Here is a 23,825-nt window from a genome sequence, read left to right on the forward strand (position 1 = left end):
TCCCATTCATCAGCAATCCTTCCCGAGCACCCACGAGGTGCCAGGCACCATGCTGGGCTCTGGCATTATGATGGTAAACACAACATGGCTGCGTCCTTTTGGTCCTTGCAGGCCCCAGGGTCTAGTGGGTAAGCAGGGATAGCCTGGCACTTATTACTTGGCTGTCTTTGTTTAAAGCTGCTGGTGAAGGTCATAGGCCTCTTACTGTTGAGCCTAAGAGATGAGGAGAACAGCCCTAAGGAAAAACCAAAATACATACAGGAGGCTTGATGCCGGTGAGGAATCTGCCAGTGACGAAGCCGCCAGCCCTGGGGGTGAACTCATAAGGCTCGAAGCAGGGCAGTGACTTGCCAGATGCCATCAGCGGGGGTCTCCGACCTTCCAGTTCGATCTGGCCCAGCAGGCACGAGATCTGGGAGAAAGGAAACCCAAAGGCAACTAAAGACCCACATGCTTGTTAAATGATGCTCTGTCCCAGCAGGGGATGGGGGGCCTGCTCTTCCAGAAAAACTGCACGGGATCCAAGTTCCTGAAGGCCAACCCAGATTGCTAAACGAGCCAAGAAAGCTGACCTTTCAGGAAGATAACTATGTCTTCCTTTCCATGACGGCAATTTTCGCGTTTGGACTCAGTTGAAATGGAAGGTGTTTGTAAAAGCAGCCATGTTTTAGAAGCATCACGTGGGTGTCAGGACCCCCAGGTCCTAACAGGGAAACTGAGACTAGCAGAAAAAGTAGTTTACTGTGATCTTCAACATTCTCAGGTCAAAAGAGAATAAAACCGGCTATTAATGTTCTTGGGGTGAAAAGAGCAGCGGGTCTGGATTTTACTTAGTCAAAAGGGCTTCCTGATGGCCTCCAGCCTTTTTTTTTTTTTTTTTTTTTTTTTTTAAAGTATTTGTTTTTATTTATTTATTTATGGCTGTGTTGGGTCTTCGTTTCTGTGCAAGGGCTTCCTCTAGTTGTGGCAAGCCGGGGCCACTCTTCATCGCGGTGCGCGGGCCTCTCACTATCGCGGCCTCTCTTGTTGCGGAGCACAGGCTCCAGACGCGCAGGCTCAGTAATTGTGGCTCACGGGCCCAGTTGCTCCGCGGCACGTGGGATCCTCCCAGACCAGGGCTCGAACCCGCGTCCCCTGCATCGGCAGGCAGACTCCCAACCACTGCGCCACCAGGGAAGCCCGGCCTCCAGCCTTTTAAGCCCATTCCTATTGCTCTCTACTCACCAGATAATGAGATGGTCCTTAAGACCCTCTCAAGGTCATCAAGATTTTTTTTAAAAGTTGCTAAAATTTGTGAAAATGCTGTGATAGCACTGCAGTAATTGGAGGAGATAACGAGCCAAAAATTAAAGGTTAAGAAACCTCTACAACAATCCCTATAATGTAATACTAAATGAAAAAAGCAGATCATGCAAAATTTCAGGATCTCAGCTAAGATTATAAATACACACACACCGTGTTTATATATAATGTGACTATGTATAATAATACAGTATGTAAGTTTACAATATGTATCTGTTTGATACACATCAGTATCTGGATACTAATATCGGTATCTGCCTATAACACTTAACAGTGGTTAGCACCTGCACTGATTTCTACATACTTTTGTATTTTTCATTACTTGCCACATTTTGTACGGAATGTGGATCCTTTCAAAAATAGAAACAAATCCGAAAAGTGCCTCCTGCAACTACCTCACCCTTCTGCAAACCAACCAGCACCCGCCTTTGCTCACACCTGCATGGTATTCACAGTTGAACCTTTGGCTCCAGACTGTACCATCATCTGCAAGTTGTTCTCTGGGAACTGTCTGTGCAGGCCGAAAGGCATGCATGCCTGCGGATAGAACACACGCACTGGTCAGTGACTCACCCTCTTGGGAATCCCAGGTTCAGAAGGTAAATCCAGGATGCAGGAGCCAACACAGACTATTTATCTAGAGAGAAGCGCCAGATCCCACGCAAGGTAAGAAGTCTCATCCGGCATCAACCCTTTGGCTAGAAGCCCTAGAGAGAAGTCTAAAGGATGGCCCAGTACAGCAGAAACTTATACAACATTTTAAATCAACTATACTCCAATAAAAACTAAAAAAAAGAAAAAAAAAAAAAAAAAAAAAAAAAGAGGATGGCCCAGGGCGATGCGTTCTCTTGACACCTCTGCCAGGAAGCCGGAAAGGAGATGCAGAGGGGCCAGCATCTCCAGTTCGTGATTCTGAAAAGCAGCTGGTTAAAAATAAAACCTAAGGTGGTGCCCTTGGGAACCTGTCCAGCAGAGCATGGCCTGGCCCTGGACAGTAGCGATGATGACCAATGTCTGTGTCACATTCGCGTTTCCCAACATGCTGCCCAAGTACCAAGCAGGAGGCTCACCTTGGCTCCTGGGCCAGCGGAAGCGGGCAAAGCCCCAGGGGGACCAGGGAGATGCTGAGGTGGGGGGAGCTTTGAGTCTATCTAAGCTTCTGCCTAGGGTTGCAGAGACCCAGCCCCACACAGGAGAGGCAGAGTGGTTGGGAAGAGATGGAGGAACAAGAAATAATCCTAAGATGCTTCTGAGACAACGCCCCACCCGCAGCATCCCCAGTCAGCCCTAGAAGCTGAGCCTCCTGGTTTTCATGCGGTGCTGGAGGGCTCCTCTGAACCACGCCTCTCAAGGACGGAACTGTACCAACAAGGTCTGCATTCTTGGCAGCTGAGGGGATGCTGACAGCCAGTCAGAGGGCTCCACGAGCAAACACTGACTTCTCCTGGGCACTGGCCACGCCTCCCTTTCTCCTCCTCAGGTGGGGCCTCAAGGCCCAGGAGGCAGGGTGAGGGCCAAGTGGGCTCCTTCAAGCCGCAGGATTGGGAGCCCCAGCTCTGGGCTGAGAAGGCGAGAGAACCGGGCTGCCATCCTGGCTTGTGCGGGGACGTCCCTCTCCTTTCTCAGCTGTGCAGGAAGGGGCTTTGGCGGACTGGCAGGGCGTTCACCTCACCCAGGGCACTGTGCAGATTAGCTCTTCCCATCCCCACGCCCCTGGGGGAGGACACCTGGCTCAGACCGCTCACATCACACAAGGCCCGAGATCTCAGAGAAAGTCCGCGACAGAGCCGGGATTCGAGCCCAGGCCTTCACCCCTGGGTCCCTCATACAAGCAGCACTGGTGGTTTTTGATCCTTCATTCTGCCCCTCCACCCTGCAGTGGCCCCTGGGAAAGATTTTCTTCTGTCCCCTTTAATGCGGTTACCCCAAAATACAAACATTTAAAATGAAAAATCGTGGGGAATTCCCTGGAGGTCCAGTAATTAGGACTCGGCGTTTTCACTGCCAAGGACCTGGGTTCAATCCCTGGTCGGGGAACTAAGATCTTACAAGCTGTGCGTGGTCAAAAAAAACAAAAAAGGAAAAAAGAAAAATAGTGCAATGCCTTCTTTCTCAGTATTAATCAAAGACCTTTCCAGACCCCAACCGGGTGAGGGAATGAAGTCCTTGGCTTTTCAAAACGATCAATTCTACTCGCCCCACCTCACGTCTCACCTAGTCAGCTATTAAACAGCCAAATTGCTCCAAAGGGCCCAGAGTGAGAATCAAAATGTAATTTTTAAAAAAACCAGCATTCAAAATGGTGGTGGTAAGTGCACACACTGCTGGACTAACCTTGTTAACTTCATTGCTGTAATGGTTCACTTCCTCCTTGAACTTCAGATCAATCATGTTAAAATCCCTCTGGTCTTTGCCCAGATGGGCATCCTGCCACTTCCCTCGGACCTCATCACACGATGCCGCTTCTGGAAGGTTTAACGCAGCCCTGACAGCCTAGAATGAGAAAAGGAAAACGTCGGAGGCTGCAGCCAAGTGAGGAGGGTGTGGGCTTCATCTCGTTGGAGCCCGGCCAACCCTCTGCGGCAGGCAGTAGCCGCCCAGGCCCTCCTCACCCGGGGCCCACAGTGGGTGGACTCTTCAATGATCCTGTGTCTCCTGACATCTGCCTTCGGCTTGACCAAAATGTCTTCCACGCCTGTGAAGTGAAATAGACAAGCTTGGATGCAACCGGGCCTGACTTCTCACCAGGCCGTGAACTTGGTGAGGTCAGGGCACGGAGCACGGTGCCACGCATGCAGGGAGCACCTGAATAATGATGGTGACATTCGTACCATCTCTTAAGGGCTTACCATTTTACAAATGACAAAACTAAGGCTCGAACTTGAGCCCAGAGTTACAGAGGCAGAAAGTAAATCCAAGCCCACGTCCCAAACTTGTGCTCTTAGCCACCAGCTATACTCCCTCTGTTCAATAAAAACATGTTGGATGGATGGGCTAGAGGTGAAGATGACGTTTTGGGTGAAAAACTGAGTTTGAGGAAAGAAGAGAGGGAGGGAGAGGACATCCTAGTTTTGACTCCCAGAAGTCACACGTCGTAGGGACCAGCCTATATGGTTGTGAGAATGCGTGTGCAGGCACACGCACAGACATGCTTAAGCCTGGGCGACAGGGACCACTACCACAGGGTCCCCTTCATTGCCCTGGAAGGAGGAAAGCCTGGGTCACTTCAGTTAAGCCTGTCCTTCTGGCTTCAAAGGGCTGAGGAATTCCTCACCTTGGGCAAGAAGTCTTCCCACTTTCTCTTTCAATGAACCATTTTCTGTCTACATCTGAGAGCTACTGGACTCCAAAGTCCCTCGGCCAAGGTCTGAGTGGGAAGGGAGACAAAGGTTGCACTGTTCCAAAGCTGGGCTGAGATGGCTAGGACTCCCACATGCAACGTCCTGAAAGCTTGAGAGCCTCTAAAGAACTTGTGTGAGCAGGAGGGGAAAGAAACTGTTCCTCTGTGAGGAAGCCACAACCATGAAAGTGGGCCCTTCCATGGGGTCAGCTCCAGACCGCCTTGCTGTCCCTCCAGTGACCTCCGGCTACGAGGGCTAGAAGTCACCATGGCTAGCCCGGCCTTCCCTCTGAGCTCGACGTCCAGCTTGGCCTTGCGCCCTCTCAATCTCTCGGCACCAGATGGTCTTTGCACTTCGGCCAATTTCTCCTCGTACCATGTGCTAAGCAGAGCTGCTTGTTAGGTTTGGTCCTCGTCACTGTCTGGGTGTGGGATCTTCCTCTACTTTTCGTTTTTAAAGATATTTGTTCAAGGGTGTTCATCCCAGCAATATCGTGAAAACCAGGAAAGAGCTTAAATGTCTAATAACAGGAACTAGTTAAATAAGCTACGGTACATCTACACAAGTAGAAGAGTCTGTAGCCACAGACCTGAGGATGTCGGTTTATATTTGCTCACCCAAGAGGACATTTATAAAACACATCTGCAAACGGAGGGAGGGGAGCCGATTACAAAACACTAGGTAGTGTAGGATGCCCTTTTTTCTGAATGTGTTTGCACTTGGAAAGTCTAGAAGGACACACATCAAATCGACATTGCTGGTTATCTCTGGCAGTTGAATGCTGGGTGATTTTAAATTATTTTCACACCTGTACTATATTATTTTGACTTTTCCACAATTAATATAAATTATACAGTTATGCAGGCCCTGCTGCAGGCCGACGAGCAAACTCCAGCTGCGGCAGGCCCACCGGCCCTGTGTCTGCACGCCAGCCAGACCACGGACACAGAGTCTCAGTCCCACCGCTGCTGGTCTTGTCGGCTGGACGATTCCCACGCTCACTGGGGCCCCTGCTCAGCACGCAGCCCGTCACCCATTCCTCACAGGGAACTGCCGAAGGGCTCGGGCTCCGCTCTGCGCACCTGGAGACGCGCTGCCCTGAATGAGCTCAGGGCACGGAAAGTATCTGCACACTTGTTTCCTTTACCAAAGCCCACTTCCTAAAACAGCGGGCTCTCATTTCCAGGGAGGAAACCAGAGAGTTCCTCTTTCTATCTTAGGATCACCTGACAGGTCTGCCCCAACATGGTGTTTCCAACCTCACCTGCTGCGTCGGGAGGTGTAGGCGGTTCTGACAACAGGGAGGACCCTAGATGGAGTGCGGAGTGCCTGGAGGATTCTGGAAGGGCACTTGCAAGAGAGAATGGAGGTGAGTATGAGTGTGAAAACATCGGTCTCAGGGACCGAAAACCAGAAAGGGTGGGGTTGAGAAAGGGACAGAATGGAAATGGAGATGGGGGTGCAGGGGGGTGTCATTCTGTGCTGTGTGAAGAAACGTGGGGTTGCGGGGCGGGGGAAGCACTGAGAAGGAGCAAGGCTGTGAAATGTCGCTGGTGGCCGAGTGAGGCTGCCTTTGTAGAAGGAGCCCGCTGTTCCCCTGGAGGCTGCTAGTAGAGCCGGGGAGACATGCTGGTGGGCGTGCTGGCCAGGGGAGGGGGCCCCAGGGCCACCTGCCCACACTCACCCAAAGTGAAGCCTCTGTAGAGCTGCAGGTAGGCGGTGAAGAGGCGGGCCAGGCAGGTGAGAACCTTGCCGCTGGTCTCCCCGCCGTAGATCTCGTAACAGCAGTGGACCAGGCCGTAGGCGGAGCTCCCGTAATGCGCCTTGTCCAGCACCCCGCAGAGCAGCTCCCCTTCCCTGATGATCACCTGCAGAGGGACGGCCACCAACGCTGGGCTGGAGGCAACGCCTCCTGTGTGAGGCCCCCAACCCCACCCCGTCTCGTGTCTTGTTAACCTTATTGTAACCTGCCTCAAGCCCTTGATGCAAAGTACACACACACACACACACACACACACACACAGATATTTCAGTGTGTTCTTATGCCCCCCTGCTCCCTCCACCCATCCGTACTGACTTAAAGTCAAGGATCCTTGACAAAAACCTTGTGACTGGAAATGAGAACACCTAGCGTCTAAACTTCATAACCGTGACCTTGGCCTAGGTACTCCCTTCCTTGTACCCTGGGAATAAGAAAAACACAACCTTTTTAATATCATTTAAGGCCTGAATTTGTACTTCCATAAAGTTGGGTTCAAGCATTAGAAGCTAATTCAAGGAAGGACTTCCAGTTGCACAGTGCCACACACATTAAGCATATAATCTATGAAGGGAAAGAAGAGGGGCAGCTTGGGTTCCAAATGCAATGTGTGTTAGACCCTGTGACAAAGCACTTGTGAGCTGGGGCCTTGGGGATACTCCCCCACCAAGAGCACACAGAGGCCTTGGCAATCTTTAGTGTGTCGCTCTCCTGCAGCAGCACTGGGCCCCCCGGGTTTGGCTGCCCTGGGGCTGCCCCCGAGGCCTGATTCCTAAGCATAGAGCTGGGGGGTGTGAAACCTCACAGCAGCGTAATGATCTTCAGCCTCTCAGGGGTCTCAGGGGAAAACACAGGGTCTGCATTTCCAAGCTTTGCTGAGTCAAGTTCAGAGGCCTTCTGCCAGAGAAGCCTTTCCGTGCTGGTTATGAGTTTTATACTGAGAGTCAAATGCTAATGGTCAACTCTTACTCTTTCCAAAACCGACGTCGACACAGTTTGGGTACAACTCCTTCCCTGCAGGCACGACTCCTCTTTCTGTGCATGTGTCTCCATTTCTCTGTCTTGATTTTAAATCAAGCTGCCTAAACCCAGCACTAGAAGTCTCCAACCCACACAGCTGGGCAGCCACACCTGGGACTCGCACATGGAGTCGGGGTTAAAGCCGGGAACGGGCCGAGGAGACTCCTTCACCCAGGCCTTCCCGCCAATCTTCGCCTTTCCTGACAAGTTCAGTGGGACGTGATCCTCTGGGATTATGTTGATGAGCAGCGTGGACACAACCTGGAAAGAAAAAGAAGACAAAGCGGATGGCGGGAAGAAAAGCTGAGACGTTCCCTTTTAGGACCTCCTGTCCCTGTTCATCCTGAAAGGCAGACAACTCCACTCTGACGAGCTGGAGGTGAACAGAAAACAACAAACAAAAAAAAACCCACCACCACACCACCAAAAAAGGGACAGTTTCTTGTCTGTGGGACAAGATCTCAGTTTTTACTTTTCTGCTTACATGACTTAGGAGGGAGTTTAGGATTGGAAACAAACACATACCACTAAGAGCTTCACTACTTCTTAGAGTGAACAATCCCCTAGACTTGAAATTAAGTTCTTGAATAGACCAAAGGAAGAAAAGGAAAATAAATTGCTGTGGGATCACAGGAGAGGAAGATTTAAATTTGTATGTGATTAAAAAAAAAAAAAAAAAAAAGGAAAACAAAGACAGCAGGGTTGAGAGAGATGGCGGGGCTCGTAACACTGCCCTCTGCCAGGGAAAGGCAGCCCTGACACGTGAGCCCCAGGACTGAGGCGAAGGTCCAAGAACACTCATCAGAGGCATCCTTCTCTCATTTTCAGGCCACATCAAAACACATGACAATTATCACATACAGTTAGTAATGTCCTCCCACAGAACAGTGCTGACTTTCTGGTGGGCACCAAGGAGGAAAAGATGTACAGACTAAGAATCCAGTGTCTTCCCTCTGAAGAGCTTCACAGAGGAGGCCCGAGGTATCTGACTGAGAAGCGGGCTGCAGTGAAGCTTCGGGGATAAGGGGGTGTCCCAGGGTCCACTCCATCACTGACTGGTCGTGGGTTGTGGGGCAAAGGGTTACGTTCTCTTAGCCTTAGCATTGCTCATGTGTAGCATACAGATGAGATCCGTTCATTCATTCAGTAATTATACATCGAGTGCTTACTTTGAGCCAGGCGCTGGGGGAGTCACGAATAAAACAGTCTCTGCCCTCAGTGGAGCCTCCAGTCCCGAGGGGATCCACGCTTTGGAGGAAAATAAAGCGGGGAAGGAGGACCCAGAGTAGAGCAGGGGGAGAGAGTACCTGGAGTTTTACATAAAATAGGCAGGAAAAGCCTCACCACGAAGGAGGAGGGAGCCCTGCAGAGACCAGATCATGCGTTTTGCGCAGAAGGCTTTTCGTTTGAGTGAGAAGGGAAGGTAATTGGAAAGTTGTGATCAAAGGAGTGACATGCTCGGATTTAACTTTTAGCAGGATCACTTGTTCCAAATACATTCCTGGTCTGGACTTTGAAGCTAAATAAATGCTGCAAAGAATAAGCCTCCCAAGTGACACTGACAAGAAGGACTGGCACTTTAGAAGCAGTTATTAAGGCGTCCTGAGTGGGGAGCACATGGGACGTTGTCTCTGTGTGAGGTCTATCACAGGGCGCGCTGGGGATGTGATTGCTCGGCCACCCAACGGCTCCCACACAATTCACTTTTACATAGCTAATACCAGAGATAAATCTATTTGACTGGGATTAATTATGGCTACTGAAAGGCTGGGGAGTCCTTCCCCTGCCCACTTGGGCCCATCAGTATGGCCATCCACTCAATACACGGCTGCCAGCAGGAGGCCAAGAGAGGCGGTTTCACAAACAGCTGCTCCACAGAGAAGCCACATGCAGGCAGCCGTACCTGGGGATGACCACGGGTCAGCTCCACAGAGGCCAAGAGCACGCATTCCCAAAGACACGGCAGGCTGGGGGCAGGCAGACCGGTCTGACAGGCCCAGGGCTGAGGAGGGGCTGGGAGCCATCAGCTGGCATCAACAGCTCTTTGTGTGCCTGTGCCCCACAAAGAAGCATCTGTATGTGCACAATGGGGTCGGGGCAGCTACGAGAGCAGCTGTCTTTTCACGCATGTGCTCCGGGAACCAGGGACAACTGGCAACAGCATCGTTAAAGAGAGCAGACAAAAGTCCTTGTTATCCCTCAGAAAATGACCAGGAAGGTCATGGCCCCCGTTCTTCACAAGGCTGGCACCGCCAGGAGAGGGGGTGAGGAGTAAAGGCAGGAGGGTGACTTCCCTGGGATGCTGACCACAAGCTGCACTTCAACCACAGTGCCACATGCCCAGTGGGGACCGCCAGCTGGGCACAGTCAGGATGGAAAGTCTGAGAGAAAGGTAACATACGTATCCAACCATCTAAGGACAGGGAGATGTGACCTGCCACCTCATCTGTAAAATCAACGGGGCAGTAAAAGCATTTGACAATCTCAATACCCTTTCATGATAAAAACACTCAACAGACTAGGAATAGGAAGGAACATCATCAACCTAATAAAGGGGAGGCATCAATGAAAAACCTACACCTACCATTCTCAGTGAGCAAAGACGACGCTTTCTGCCTAAGATCAGGAACAAGAAAAGAATGTGTGCTCTTGCCACTCTATTCAACAATGTTCTAGAGGTTCTAGCCAGGGCAATCAGGCATGGAAAGAATAAAGCTGCTTTCAGATTGGAGAGTAAGAATGAAAACTACCTCTAATTGCAGATGACATAACCTTATGTAGAGAGAACCTGAAGGAATCCACAAAAAATTATTAGAGCTACTAAATGACTTCAGCAAAGCTAAAGGATATAAGATCAACATTCAAAAATCAACCGTAGGCCTTCTCTGGTGGTGCAGTGGTTAAGAATCCGCCTGCCAATGCAGGGGACATGGGTTCGAGCCCTGGTCCGGGAAGATCCCACATGCCGCAGAGCAACTAAGCCTGTGTGCCACAACTACTGAGCCTGCACTCTAGAACCCGCGAGCCACAACTACTGAGCCTGCGTGCCGCAACTACTGAAGCCTGCATGCCTAGAGCCCGTGCTCTGCAACAAGAGAAGCCACTGCAATGCGAAGCCCACGCACCGCAACGAAGAGTAGCCCCCGCTCGCTGCAACTAGAGGAAGCCCGTGTGCAGCAACAAAGACCCAACTCAGCCATAAATAAATAAACAAACAAATAAATTTGTTTTTAAAAAAATCAACCATATTTCTACACATTAACAATGAACAATCTGAAAATGAAATTAGGAAAACAATTCCATGTACAATAACATCACGAAGAATAAAATACTCAGGAATAAATTTAACCAAAGAAGTCCAAAACTTGCAAGTGGAAAACAATAACATACTATTTAAAGAAATTAAAGAAGATCTAAGTAAATGGAGAGACATCATGGATTGGAAGACTTCAAATTGTTAAGATGGCAACACTCCCCAAATTGATTTACAGATTCAATGCAATCCCTATTAAAATTCCAACTGCCAGTTTTACATAAGTGACAAGCTGACCCTACAATTCATGTGGAAATGCAAGGAACCCCAAATAGCCAAAACAATCTTGAAAAAGAACAAAGCTGGAGGACTCACATTTCCGGATTTTAAAACTTATTTCAAAGCTACAGTAATTAGGACATGATATTGGCATAAAAATAGACATATTGATTAATAGACTAGAAATGAGAGTCTAAAAATAAACCCATACATCTGTGGTTAACTGATTTTTAACAAGGGTGCTAAGAACATTCAATGGAGAAAGAATAGTCTTGTCAACAAATGGTTGACAAGACAACTGCATATCTACTGGCAAAAGAATGAAGCTGGACCCCTACCTCACACCACATAGAAAAATTAACTCAAAATGGATCAAAGACCTACATGTAAGGGCTAAAACCATAAAACTCTTAGATGGAAACACAGCTATAAATCTGTGTACCCTTGGATTAGGCAACAGATTCTCAGATGTGACACCAAAAGCACAGGCAACGAAAGAAAAAGTCAATAAATAGGACTTCATCAAAATTAATATTTGTGTGTTACAGGGCACTATCAAGAAAATGAAAAAACAACCCATACAATGGTATAAAATATTTGTGTGTCATATATGTGATACAGATCTAATAGCCACAATATATAAAGAACCGTTAGAACTCAACAATTAAAAAGACGAACAACCCAATTAATAAATGGGCAGAGGGCTTGAATAGACATATCTCCAAAGAACATATTATAAATGGCCAGTAAGCATATGAAAAGATGCTCAATACTATTAATCATTAGGGAAAGGCAAATGAAAACCACAATGAAACACCACTAAGATGGTTATTTAAAAAACGAAAGACAAATAAGTGTTAGTGTGGATGTGGAAAAATTGGAACCCTCATACATTGCTGGTGGAAATGTAAAATTGTATAGCTGCTTTGGAAAAATGTTTGGTAGTTCCTCAAAAAAGTTAAACATAGAATTACCATATGACCCAGCAATTTCACTCCTAGCTATATATTCAAGAGAATTGAAAGTATACATTCATATAAAAACTGGTGGACGAATACTCAATGCAGCCTTATTTATAACAGCTGAAAAGTGGAAACGAGCCAACTATTCCATTTATCAACTGACAAATGAATAAACAAAATGTGGTATAACCATACAATGGAATATTATTCAGCCATGAAAAGGAATGAGGTACTGTTCATGCTAGGACATGGATGAATTTTGAAGACATTATGTTAAGTAAAAGTAACAAGCCGCAAAAGCGTACCTAACTTGTATGATACCATGTATATGAAATGTCCAAAATAGGCAAATCAATAGAGACAGAAAGTGATTGCCAGGGAATGGGGGAAGGAGGAATCAGGGCTGACTGCCAATAGGTACTGAGTTTCTTTTGGGGGTTATGGAAATGTTCTGGAATTAGTGGTGATGATTGTACAACATAAAGAATACACCGAAAAAAAAAAAATCACTGAATTATATACTTACCAAAAATGGTAACTTTTCTGGTAAGTATGAATTACATTTCAATAAAAAAAACAAGGATGTCAGACAAGATGATTTGAGGTCCTTACCTACACTAATATTCTAGAAGTGCATAATTTACTTTGTGGTCATAAACTATGCTAGGGAGGAAAGATCATACCTGCAACATTCTTTTAAACTGTGAAGGGAGGCAAAATCTACAAGAATTATAATTATTTATTATTTATATTATTTATATGAAACCTGTATTGAACTTTAAAAAATGCTCTAAAAATTAAATAGACTTCTTTTTTAAAAATGTTTTGAAACGTGTATACCTTTTAAGCCAGCAATCACAATTCTAGGAATTCATTTAAAATATATACCAACGAAAAGTACACTAGTATAGATATAAGTGGGTGTCCACCACAGCACTGTTCAGAATAGTAAAATACCAGGTAACAATCTACATGTCTGCCAATAGGAAATTCCCTGGTGGTCCAGAGGTTAGGACTCAGCCCTCTCACTGCCAGGGCCCTGGATTTGATCCCTGGTCAGGGAACTAAGATCCCACAAGCCACTCAGCGTGGCCAAAAACAAAACAAAACAAAAAAACCACCACAACAAAAAAACTGGACACTCATTAAATGTCTGCCAATAGAGAGACAGTTAAATCAATTATATATATCCATATTATTGGGTACAACACAGAATGGATTAAGAAGAATGAAGTCAATCTACACGTACAGACACAGAATGAACCCCACAATACAGCATTAAGTGAATTAAATATGTCACAAAGCAATTACAAGAAAAGTTCTGTCAACCTAGCACATGAAAACAGTTAAATAAACTTCATGCTATATTTGGAGTGTGTTAGGGTGGTTCAAATTAAAAATACAAGCTGCCTGAAATAATGGGATTCCCTTTGGAGGACCTGGTGGCTCAGTTAAAGTAAGCCGTCTTACAGACCATTTAAAACTGAGGTCGACGTGCCTGAGGATGAGGTAAGTGCATGCCTCAGGCACCAGAATATCATGGATAAAGAAGTGGTCTTAAATACAAGCTCAAAATTGAATGTCAAATTTAATCATGGTTCACGGTTCTCCTGAGTAGGTATAATATGATTCCATTTTTATTTCTTTTCTATGAGAGTATGCACGTACATGAAGAATGGGATTGGACAGAGAGGAAATTTTTCCTGTTTCCTTTCATATTACTGTCTCTTTATTTATTTATTTTTATAAATTTATTTATTTTATTTATTTATTATTTTTGGTTGCATTGGGTCTTCGTTGCTGCCGCGGGCTTTCTCTGGTTGCGGAGAGCGGGGGCTACCCTTTGTTGCGGCGTGCGGGCTTCTTGTTGCAGTGGCTTCTCTTGTTGCGGAGCACAGACTCCAGGCACGTGGGCTTCAGTAGCTGTGGCTCGCGGGCTCTAGAGCGCAGGCTCAGTAGTTGTGGCGAACAGGCTTAGCTGCTCCGCGGCATGTGGGATCTTCCCGGACCAGGGCTCGAAGCTGTGTCCCCTGCATTGGCAGGCGGATTCTCAACCACTGCGCCACCAAGGAAGCCCTACTGTCTCTTTACTTAACGAAATACTTACGTTACTTCTATAGTTAAAAAGAATTTAAAGGGCAGAGATCTAATAAATGAAATCAGCAAGGTTGCTGAATCAAGGACAATATACAAAAATTAATTGTATTTCTATATACCAACCATAAACAATTAGGAAATTTAAAACATAATATCATCTATAATAGCAATACCTAGGAATGAATCTAACGGAAGACGAACAAGACTTTTATGTCATTGAAAGACATACTGTGTTCATAATTTGGAAGATTCAACACTGGAATGTAATCCCAAAAAAACTCCTCACAGGTACTTTTTTGCAGAAATATACAAGATGACTTTGAAATTTATATGGAAATTCACAGGGCCAAGAATATTCAAGATAGTCATGAAGAAGAACAAAGCTGGAAACTTTTACTATCGAAAATCAAAACTTACTATAAAGCTACAATAATTAAGACAGTGTGGTATTGGTGCAATGGAATCAAACTAATCAATGGAAGTGAAATGAGTCCAGGAGCAGACCTACACATATACAATTAGTTGATTTACAACACAGGAGGTACTGAAGAGCAGAGGAAAAACAATGGTCTTTTCATCAATGATGTTGTATCAACTGGATAGTCCTATGGGAAGGAAATGAATCCTGACCCCTTCCTCACATCAACAACATCCACCACAAAATTCAACTCCAGGCAGACAGTAGACCTAAGCATGAATGGCGAAACAATAAAGCTGCTTAACAATGATACAGGGAAATACCTTAATGACCTTGGGGCAGCCAAGTAGTTTTTATACAGGACTAGCCATAAAAGGCAAAGCCTGGTGAATTATATTACATAAAGAACTTCTGATCATTAGAAAACAGCATTAAGTGAAAGGGCAAAAAGGCCAGCCATCAAGTAGAAGGTATTTGTAATACATATATCTGGCAATGGACTTACACTAGAATATATTTCTAAAACTCTTACCTATTAATAAGAGAATGGCATAGACTAAAAAAAAGGCAAAAGACTTGAACAGGCACTTCACAAAAGATGAGATCCCAGTGGCCATCAGCATATGAAGAGGTGCTCAACCTCACTTGTCATTAAGGAAATGTAAATTAAAACCACAATAAAACATCACTACACACCCATTTCAATGGCTAAATTTATACAGATGGGGGAAGAAACAAAAAATAAAAAACACCCAAACGAAATGGGACAATAATATGAAGTTCTGCTGAGAATAAGGAGTAACCGGAACTCTCATGCCCTGCTGGTGGAGGTGTAAATTGCTACAAGCACTTTGGAAAACTGTTTATTAAACTATTTATTAGAGTTGAAGGTAGATCTTATGATTCAGCAATTTGATTGCTTGGCATTTACCCATCAAAATGCATACATACGCTCAACAAAAGACATGTACAAGAATGTCATAGTAGCCCTATTTGTAATAGCCAAATGAAGACGATCGAAGACAACCCAAATGTCCATCAATGGTAAAATGGACAAATATATAATGGTATATTCATATAATACCACACATCAACAAAAGTGAATAAATTACCACCATATGTGATGACATGAGTGACTCACACAAAGATATGATTTACTCTATGATCCCATTTATGTAAAGTTCAAGAAAAGACAAAACTTACCTATAGTGTTAGAAGTCAGGTGAGTGGCTACTTTTGGGGAGGGGCAGAAATTGAGAGGGGCCTGGAAGGGTCTTCTGGGGGTGTTGGTGATATTCTACTTTCTGATCTAGGTGACGACTTATGTATTCACTTTGTGAACACTCATTGAGCTATATGCTCGAGATCTGCAGTGACGGGCAAATCTTCTTCCTTTACATGCTCTCTCATTTTCAACAAATGGTGAGAGACTTCCGATTCTTAGGTGGAAAGAAAACCACTCAAGAGGCTGTATAAAATGCCCTGGAGAAATAGCCTAAGACTTAATTTTCTAGGGCAGTACAAATAAATTTCCCAAGCTAAGTTCCTTATTTCTTGATTCAAAACATGGCTTTTCTCTGTAGAATCACACTGAGTCACTAACAAATTCTTGCGCAGTGCGGTCACTCTTCCCCGTTTCATCTATTTGCAAAGAAATACCAGCCTGTACCAACCTCTCAGAAAACACTGAAAAATCTCAACTGCAACAGAAATAAAACCTAGGCCTATTTTCCCATTCTATTTCATTATAAAATAAGCATAGCCCAGAAATGTTAAACAATGAAAAAGAAATTATTCCTAACACAAACCAAATTACTCTATTATTTTGATCTTTTTTATGTCAAAGTTTTTGCTCATATACATTTTTAACATGTTCCAACTGTGATTACACATAGAACTGTGTAGTCTGTTTCTTCTTTCAACATTATGTCAGAGAATTTTCCAGACTGTTACATAACCTTTTAAAACCACTGTTTTAAACAACTACATAATATCTTAACAAATGGATGTCCCACAATTTACTTAGCCTCAGTGTTGAGTATCTAGGTTTTTCTAATTTCCACCACCATAAACCACGATGTCATGGACTGCTTTTTTCAAGCATCTTTTACTATACTTCACATGATTTCCTTAGGCTGGATTCTCAGATTGAAGGGAATGAACATATTCGTAGCTCTAGATATACAGTCTTTGTCCACTATTTGGTTCTATTTTGAACTCACAGCTTATGTTTAAACAAAATCCTAATAAATTCTGGACACTTACTTAAGAATTAAAATCCCTTTATGTCCAAGATAACTTGAGATGACTTACAAAATAAAGACATAAAAAAGAAATAATAAAAAGAATATAAATAGGAATAATAAGTGGACAAATACATATAACCAGCTAAACTGGGGGCTAGCAAACTACAGCCTATAGGCCAAATCTGGCCCACCATCTGTTTTTGTAAATAAAGTTAAATTGAATCGCAGTCATGCTCATTCATTTAAGCCTTGTCTATGTCTGCTTTCACGTTACAATGGCAGAGCTGAGTAGTTGTAACTCAGAGACTGTATGACCAACAAAGCCTAAAATATTTTCTATCTGGATTTTACAGAAAAAGCTCACCAATCCCTGAACTAAACTTAACTGCAAAATTCCCCATCTATTCTGTTAAATCAACTTCTGTTTCTGGCCAGGATAGAACAATGGTGATCTGATTTCACATCCACTAGAAACAAAACAATAACGACAAAAGCAGACATGAACATGAAACATGAATATAAAACAAAGGTTTTCAACACAGTGACCTTAGGAAATGACGGAAAGGGATCAGCAAGGATATAGTACACTTGAACTGTCTATCACCTGAACCTAACTGACATTTACAGAGCACTCCATCCAATAACAGCGGAATACATATTATTTTTAAGGACACACAGATCATTTACCAAGACAGACTGTATTTGAAGTCATAAAACAAATCTCAATAAATTGAAAAGGATTCAAGTTATCCAAGGTATGTTCTCTGGCCAAAGTGGAATTAAATTTGCAATCAGTAATACAGATATCTGGAAAACCCCTAAATATTTGGAAACTAAATCATATACTTCTAAATAACTCAGGGGTCAAAAAAAGAGAAATTAGCAAGTATTCTGAAGTGAATGTAAATGAAACTACAACATGCTTAGGGGAAATTTTATATATAAAATGCCAATATTAAAAAAGGAAAAAAGTTTCAAATCAGTGACTTCTGTTTCAACCTTAAGTAACTAGAAAAAGAAAAGCAAATCAAACCCAAAGTAAACAGAAGGAAATAAAAAAGATCAAAGTGAAATCAATGAAACAGAAAACAGAAAAATAGAGAAAGTCAATAAAAGCTGGTTCTCTGTGAACAATAAAACTGACAGACCTTTAAGCAAACTGAGCAGGAAAAAGAGAGAAGACACAAATTACCACTATCAGAAATGAGACAGGGGACCCACCTTCAGATTCCACAAATAGAAAAGGAAAGTAAAGGAATATGATGAATAACTTTACACCTAAAAATTCAATAAGTTAGATGAAATTCCTTGAAAAAACAAAGCAGTAAAGTTCCTCCAAGAAGAAAGAGATAACCTAAATAGCCTGATACGTATTAGAGAAATAAAAATTTTAGTTCAACAAACCTTCCTAAAGAGAAAACTCCAGGTCCAGATGGCTTCACTGGTGAATTCCACCAAACATTTAAGGAAAAAATAATATCAATACTACACAAACTCTGGGGACTTCCCTGGTGGCACAGTGGTTAAGAATCCACCTACCAATGTAGGGGACACAGGTTCGAGCCCTGGTCCGGGAAGGTCCCACATGCCATGAAGCAACTAAGCCTGCAAGCCACAACTACTGAGCCTGCACTCTAGAGCCCGCGAGCCACAACTACTGAGCCTATGTGCCACAACTACTGAAGCCCGCGTGCCTAGAGCCTGTGCTCCACAGCAAGAGAAGCCACTGTAATGAGAAGCCCGCGCACTGCAACAAAGAGTAGCCCTCGATCGCTGCAACTAGAGAAAGCCCGTGCGCAGCAATGAAGACCCAACGCAGCCAAAAATAAATAAATTTATTTAAAAAAAAATAGTATACAAACTCTTACAGAAAACTGAAGAAGAGTAAATACTTCCCAACTCATCCTATGAAGCCAATGTTACCCTGATACCAAAACCAGGCAAACATATGACAAGAAAAGAAAACCACCGATCAAAATCCCTCATGTACACAGATACAAAAAATTCTACACAAAAGTTTAGCAAATACTACCTCATAACCAAGTAAGGTTTATCTCAGGAATACAAGTTGGCTTAGTAACTAAAAAGCAGTCAAGTCCCAGGTCCACAGATTTAAAGAACTGCAGAGCTGGGAGAGACCTTAGAGCTCATCAACCTGAACCCTTCTGTTTTATAAATGAAGAACTGAGGCTGACAGAGCCAAGATCACATAACTGATTAAGTACAGTAGGATGGTCTGGGTGTTAGAAAGTCCTGGGTTTGAATCCCAGCTCTGTCTCCTGTGGACGTGGGCATGTAACAGCTTCTCCAAACTTCATTACCCTCACCTGCTAAATGGTGATAATGATGGTTTCTGCATCGCAGGTTGGTTGTGAGGGTTAAGTAAGATAACATATTTGAAGCACTCCCAACAAACCGTAACTACTGCTACCATCAGCACCACTGCCTATTACCACCATATCTGGATTATGAGGACACTGAGTTTAAGTTAGAATCAAAGGACAGAAACTCTGCAGCTTACGCTTAGCAGACACTCCCTTGAAACCATCTACACCCAAAAACCCCAGCAAAGAGAGAGTCAGACTATTGTTTGATTTGCCATTTCTGTTTCTGGCCTGGGCTCTCCTGGGAACAAAAACCTCTTTACTGAGTGGCCGGTTTCCCTTTGTTATAGCCACCATTTGTTTTCTCCCAATTACCTGCTTTCCTGTCCACAGCGGACAGGGCTTCAGGATGGCAGGAGGACAGAGCCTCACGCGCCCCACTCTGTCGGTGAGTCCTCGGTACACCAGCTCCATATACTGCTCCCGGCTGAAAAAGCAGCCTCGAATGGTCATGTTTGCACCCGAAACCATGTGATCTTGGATCAGCCCTGCCAACGGCTGGCCATCCTACAAACCAAAACAGATAAGAGAAGAGCTAAGAAAAAACTGAAGTCGCATTCTAATTCCTAACCCTGTGCTTGGGAGCTGCCCGCTAGCAACAGCCCTCCTTTACATTCCCGTACTGTCCTGTCTCTGAGCCGCACCAGGCCGGTGCTTGGGCTTCCCATCTTGAGAGCAAAGTGCCTACCAGAGCACATGACCAGGGCTTCCTGACCAGCTCCCACCTTTGCCTTTTGCCCACTGTTCTGTATCAAAACTGCTGCAAATTCATCCAGGCCCCCTAGCCTTCTCTCCATAATCCTATCTGTTTCTAGTTACTCCAGCATATTTCTGGCATTTACGCATAAATTTGGTCTGGCTGCTGTTAGCTGTGTCCTTGTTTTTATATTTTGGTTTTACGCTTTGGTATTTTTCACACATTTCTGGCCTGGTTCTCCTCTAAAGCAGTCATCCATTCAACAAATATTTATTGAGAGCCTACTGTATGCCTAGGCACTGAGTTAGACCTTTAATCTACTCCAGTGGCCCAAGCAGACACGATCCTTCATGATGAGAAAGAGCTAGACAGTAAACAAATGACAGGACAGATACATTATCACAAAGAGTTTTAAATACTGGAGGAAAATAACAGGATGGGTCATCACATAGATTTGGGGTGGGGAGGATGGTCAGGAATGGTCTCTCTGAGGGGCAGTATTGCAGCTTGGCCTGAGGAGGGACTTGGAGTGCGCCAGCGCAGGGAGGGTGGGGTTTGGGCAGAGGTTCCTCAAGAGTGTTGTGGAGGGCTTTGACGTGTGTGACTGCAGAAGGAAAGAATGCCTGCTGTCAGCGTCTCTTCATAATGGAGCACGTATTCATGGTAGGCTGTTATTTACCAGATGTCAAAACAAGGGCCTTTATAAAAGCCCCAGTTGGGTGGGTACATTCATCTTTCCACAGCCTTTCTGATCCCCAGTCTCCTGAACCCTTTCTGCAGGTCTGCATTCATGGCAACATAAGGCACACCAAAGTAAAAATAGCTGTGCCCACTGACATTCTCTAAGAAGCAGTTTTTGCAACCTTTTCAATGTGTATGGGAACTTGAGAAAAATCTGTGCCTTGGATCTACAGATTGTTATCATTTGCTTATTTGTTAAATACTGTCCAATATTATGGCCATGTTTCATAACTAAGGAACTCACAAATGCAGCCATGGAGAAGCGCCAGGAATTTAACCACATGCACTAATTCAAAGGCTAAAAAGGATGCTTGTCAAACAGTCTCAATACTGTGGCAACGGGCTTTACGTAAACTCAAAGATAATTATTACAGATGAGCTGAATAGGTGGTGCAGATGGAAGGCAAGATCAGATGGGGCACGCAGCCCTTCTTACAAAGGCTCTGAGTTATGAACATTAATAAAAAATTACACTCTGTGTCTTATTCCAAAGACAAGGTCTTATTTTGCTTAGAGGAAAAACCCCAAACAGTATTAGGCATTTGACTCATCCCACAGTCTTTCGGGGCAGATATAGATTTTCCCTTTTGTTTTTTTCCTTTAAAGAACATAATTATAAGTTATGGGATCTAGTCAGTGCCTTCTCTCTCCATCCAGATTTTTCCATGACTAGAAAATTACCTTAATGGCTAAATTGCTTTCAATGCAATAATCATGAATTCTAGGGAGGAATACTGATTAAAGCAATTTACTAAGGGTCTACTTACAATTCTGAATTTCCTAAATCTGCTTAGGATCAGAAAGACCATCTCTGAATCAAAAACCCAGATAATTGTCAGCTATCCTATTCCACTTAATATCACAGCAAAATGACATTACAATCGATGTCTTTGGTCAGGATGCTTTGAGAATTAGGGTATTCTGTGACTTGAATTTCGCAGCTAAGTCAAAGTCTGGAAACTATGTCTCAAGCTTTGTTAAAAAAACTTCCATGAAGCATTGGCCCTCAATAGATACAACAAACAGAAGAAAAAAAAAGAATCCACAAAGAAACATGTAAATGAAAAGTGTAACTGTTTTCTTGGAAAAGAAACAGCTAAAGTTCCATTCATCTCCTATTTTAAGTAAGAAGACAACCTCCAACCCTATTAAACACATATAACCAACAATAAAATGAACTTAAATAGGGTACTATGGTTAGTCAAGGAAGAGAACCTAGAAATAGAGAAGAAATAGAATAATGAACAAAGGGAAACAGAAACAAAGGGAAATAAAGACACACCAAGAAAAATTACCCAAAAATGGCTTAGGAAAACCAGCTCTTGTCCTTTTAGGACTTTGCCACCAAAGTACATGTTTCATTTTTACAACGATTAGCAAAAAAATAACGATTCCACCTCTCGCATTCGCCCTGAGGACTAAACAAAACTGATCAAGAATCAAAAGCTCTTTACCTCTGACAAAAGAAATTGTCTGAGGGAATTCCCTGGCAGTCCAGTGGTTAGGACTCTGCATTTTCACTGCTGAGGATGCGGGTTCAATCCCTGGTCGGGGAACTGAGATCCCAACAAACTGTGCAGGGTGGCCAAAAAAAAAAAAAAAAATCTGTCTGAAAGTAAAGTGAACCCTCAGGTCATCCCCTAGAAGTGGTTTTTTTTTTGTTTTTTGTTTTTACTTTTTAAGAATTTAGTTTATTGATGTAAGCTTATTTATCTGTGTTCTCCCTGTCTCCGGACCTAAAACTCATAGGCGGGTGAGCATATGATGAGGCACATCTGGATTTTAAATAGTCCAGCCCTTCGCAGGACATGCTGTAAGCAATGAGGTCCCCTATGCTACCTTATTCAACCAAAATCAAGTATAGCACATTCAAATTCATTGGCCTGAGAACTCTGGAGCACCCCCAACTCCCCATGCGGCTAAAGTCCAGAGGTCACTCTGCCGGCAAAAAATGAACCACCTGCTGCTCGCTGGTAGTATCCCCCGTGGTGAAATGTGACACTCTCTTTAGAGAGCCAGACGGCCGGTTCAGTCCTGGGAGCCACTCACTGCCACGTGCCCTCACCAAGGCCCAGCCTCGCCTGTCAACGGGGCTAATCACACACGACGCTGAGCACACAGGCTTGGGGGTCATCGGCGCTGGGTTCAAGTCCCAGCTTCGTCACTGGCTGGCAAGTCACTCACCGGTGCTTCCTCATCTGCAAATTGCACCCACCTCCTAAGGCTGTTGTGAGGACTAAGAATGTTTGCAAACTGCTCAGAGCAGTGCCTGAGGCACAGGGAGTGCTCAGCAGACGGTGGCTTTTATTGCCACCACCATCAGAGCTACCACGGATATAATTTACTTAAAAAGACAAAAAGCCAATTTTCAAATTAGTCTATTTCTTCTTTTTCTTCTAATTATTAGCAAAATTATTACTAATTACTAGTAACATTATTAGTAAAAATTAATCAAATTATTTCTTCTAATTTCTGGGGGACCTGAGTGGGCCCTTAAACCCCTCCTGCCTATTGTCAGCCCCTTCACTAATCAACAGCAAGCTAAGGTGGGTGGAGAAGGGAAAGAAAGTTATATTCAAATAACTGAGTCCAGGACGAAGCCACAGTGGTGTGTCTGGTAGGCAACGAGGCTGGGACGCTAGGACCCTGGCCACGTGCCTGATTCCCCAGGTGGGACTGACGGGGGAAGAGAAGTTCCCAGGAGAGGTTACTAATCGATGAGGGACATCTCCGAGCAGCCTCTGGTGCTTCCTGGGTGCAGAGGTTTCCCTCTCTTCTGTGGAAGGGCAGCAGGGCCCGCACAGCGGAAAAGAACAAGCCACAAGGATCTGGGAGTTCCTGGCCCTTCCTCCTCCTCCTCAGCTCTGTGTCCTTCGGTAAGTTACACCATTTTTTTTTTTTTTTTTTTTGCTGCGCCGCGCTGCATGTGGGATCTTAGTTCCCCGACCAGAGATGCAACCTGCGCCTGTTGCAATGGAAGCAAGGAGTCTTAACCACTGGACCGACAGGGAAATCCCTACACCGTTTCTTCATGTGTAAATGTGGACCTTAGTAGTACCTACCCCAAGGACTGTGGGGAGGAAGAAAGGAGAGGCCTCCAACGTGCTTTGTAGTGTCTGACACTGAAGAAGTATTTGGCAAACGGTAGTCATAGTTCTTTATTATTATTACTACTCCACACTGCAACCCAAATGAATGATGTGTCATTGTGAATCACTGTGACGCAAACGGCTTATAAAGGAAGGGATTCACAGAGGAGATTCCGTATGGGCTGGAGGGGAATTTCATCTGGACCCTTGGAGTCAAGTTGTCTCTTAAAACTCCTG

At 44.4% G+C, this 23,825-nt stretch overlaps 1 protein-coding gene across 2 annotated transcripts in view; it reads right to left on the minus strand.

Annotated features, from left to right (window-relative positions):
* POLR1A (RNA polymerase I subunit A) overlaps positions 1-23,825 on the minus strand; it is a 77,020-nt gene that overhangs the window by 21,137 nt on the left and 32,058 nt on the right. For both annotated transcript variants that reach the window (XM_061210724.1, XM_061210723.1), the window contains exons 14-20: positions 19,377-19,568; positions 7,534-7,683; positions 6,328-6,511; positions 3,915-3,997; positions 3,637-3,795; positions 1,741-1,839; positions 260-412 (exon numbers count right to left, since the gene is read on the minus strand). In XM_061210724.1, the coding sequence (XP_061066707.1) occupies positions 260-412; positions 1,741-1,839; positions 3,637-3,795; positions 3,915-3,997; positions 6,328-6,511; positions 7,534-7,683; positions 19,377-19,568 (1,020 nt within the window). The remainder of the gene's footprint in view (positions 1-259; positions 413-1,740; positions 1,840-3,636; positions 3,796-3,914; positions 3,998-6,327; positions 6,512-7,533; positions 7,684-19,376; positions 19,569-23,825) is intronic.

Source organism: Eubalaena glacialis, chromosome 14 (genome assembly GCF_028564815.1).
Source record: "Eubalaena glacialis isolate mEubGla1 chromosome 14, mEubGla1.1.hap2.+ XY, whole genome shotgun sequence".
NCBI lineage: Eukaryota > Metazoa > Chordata > Mammalia > Artiodactyla > Balaenidae > Eubalaena > Eubalaena glacialis.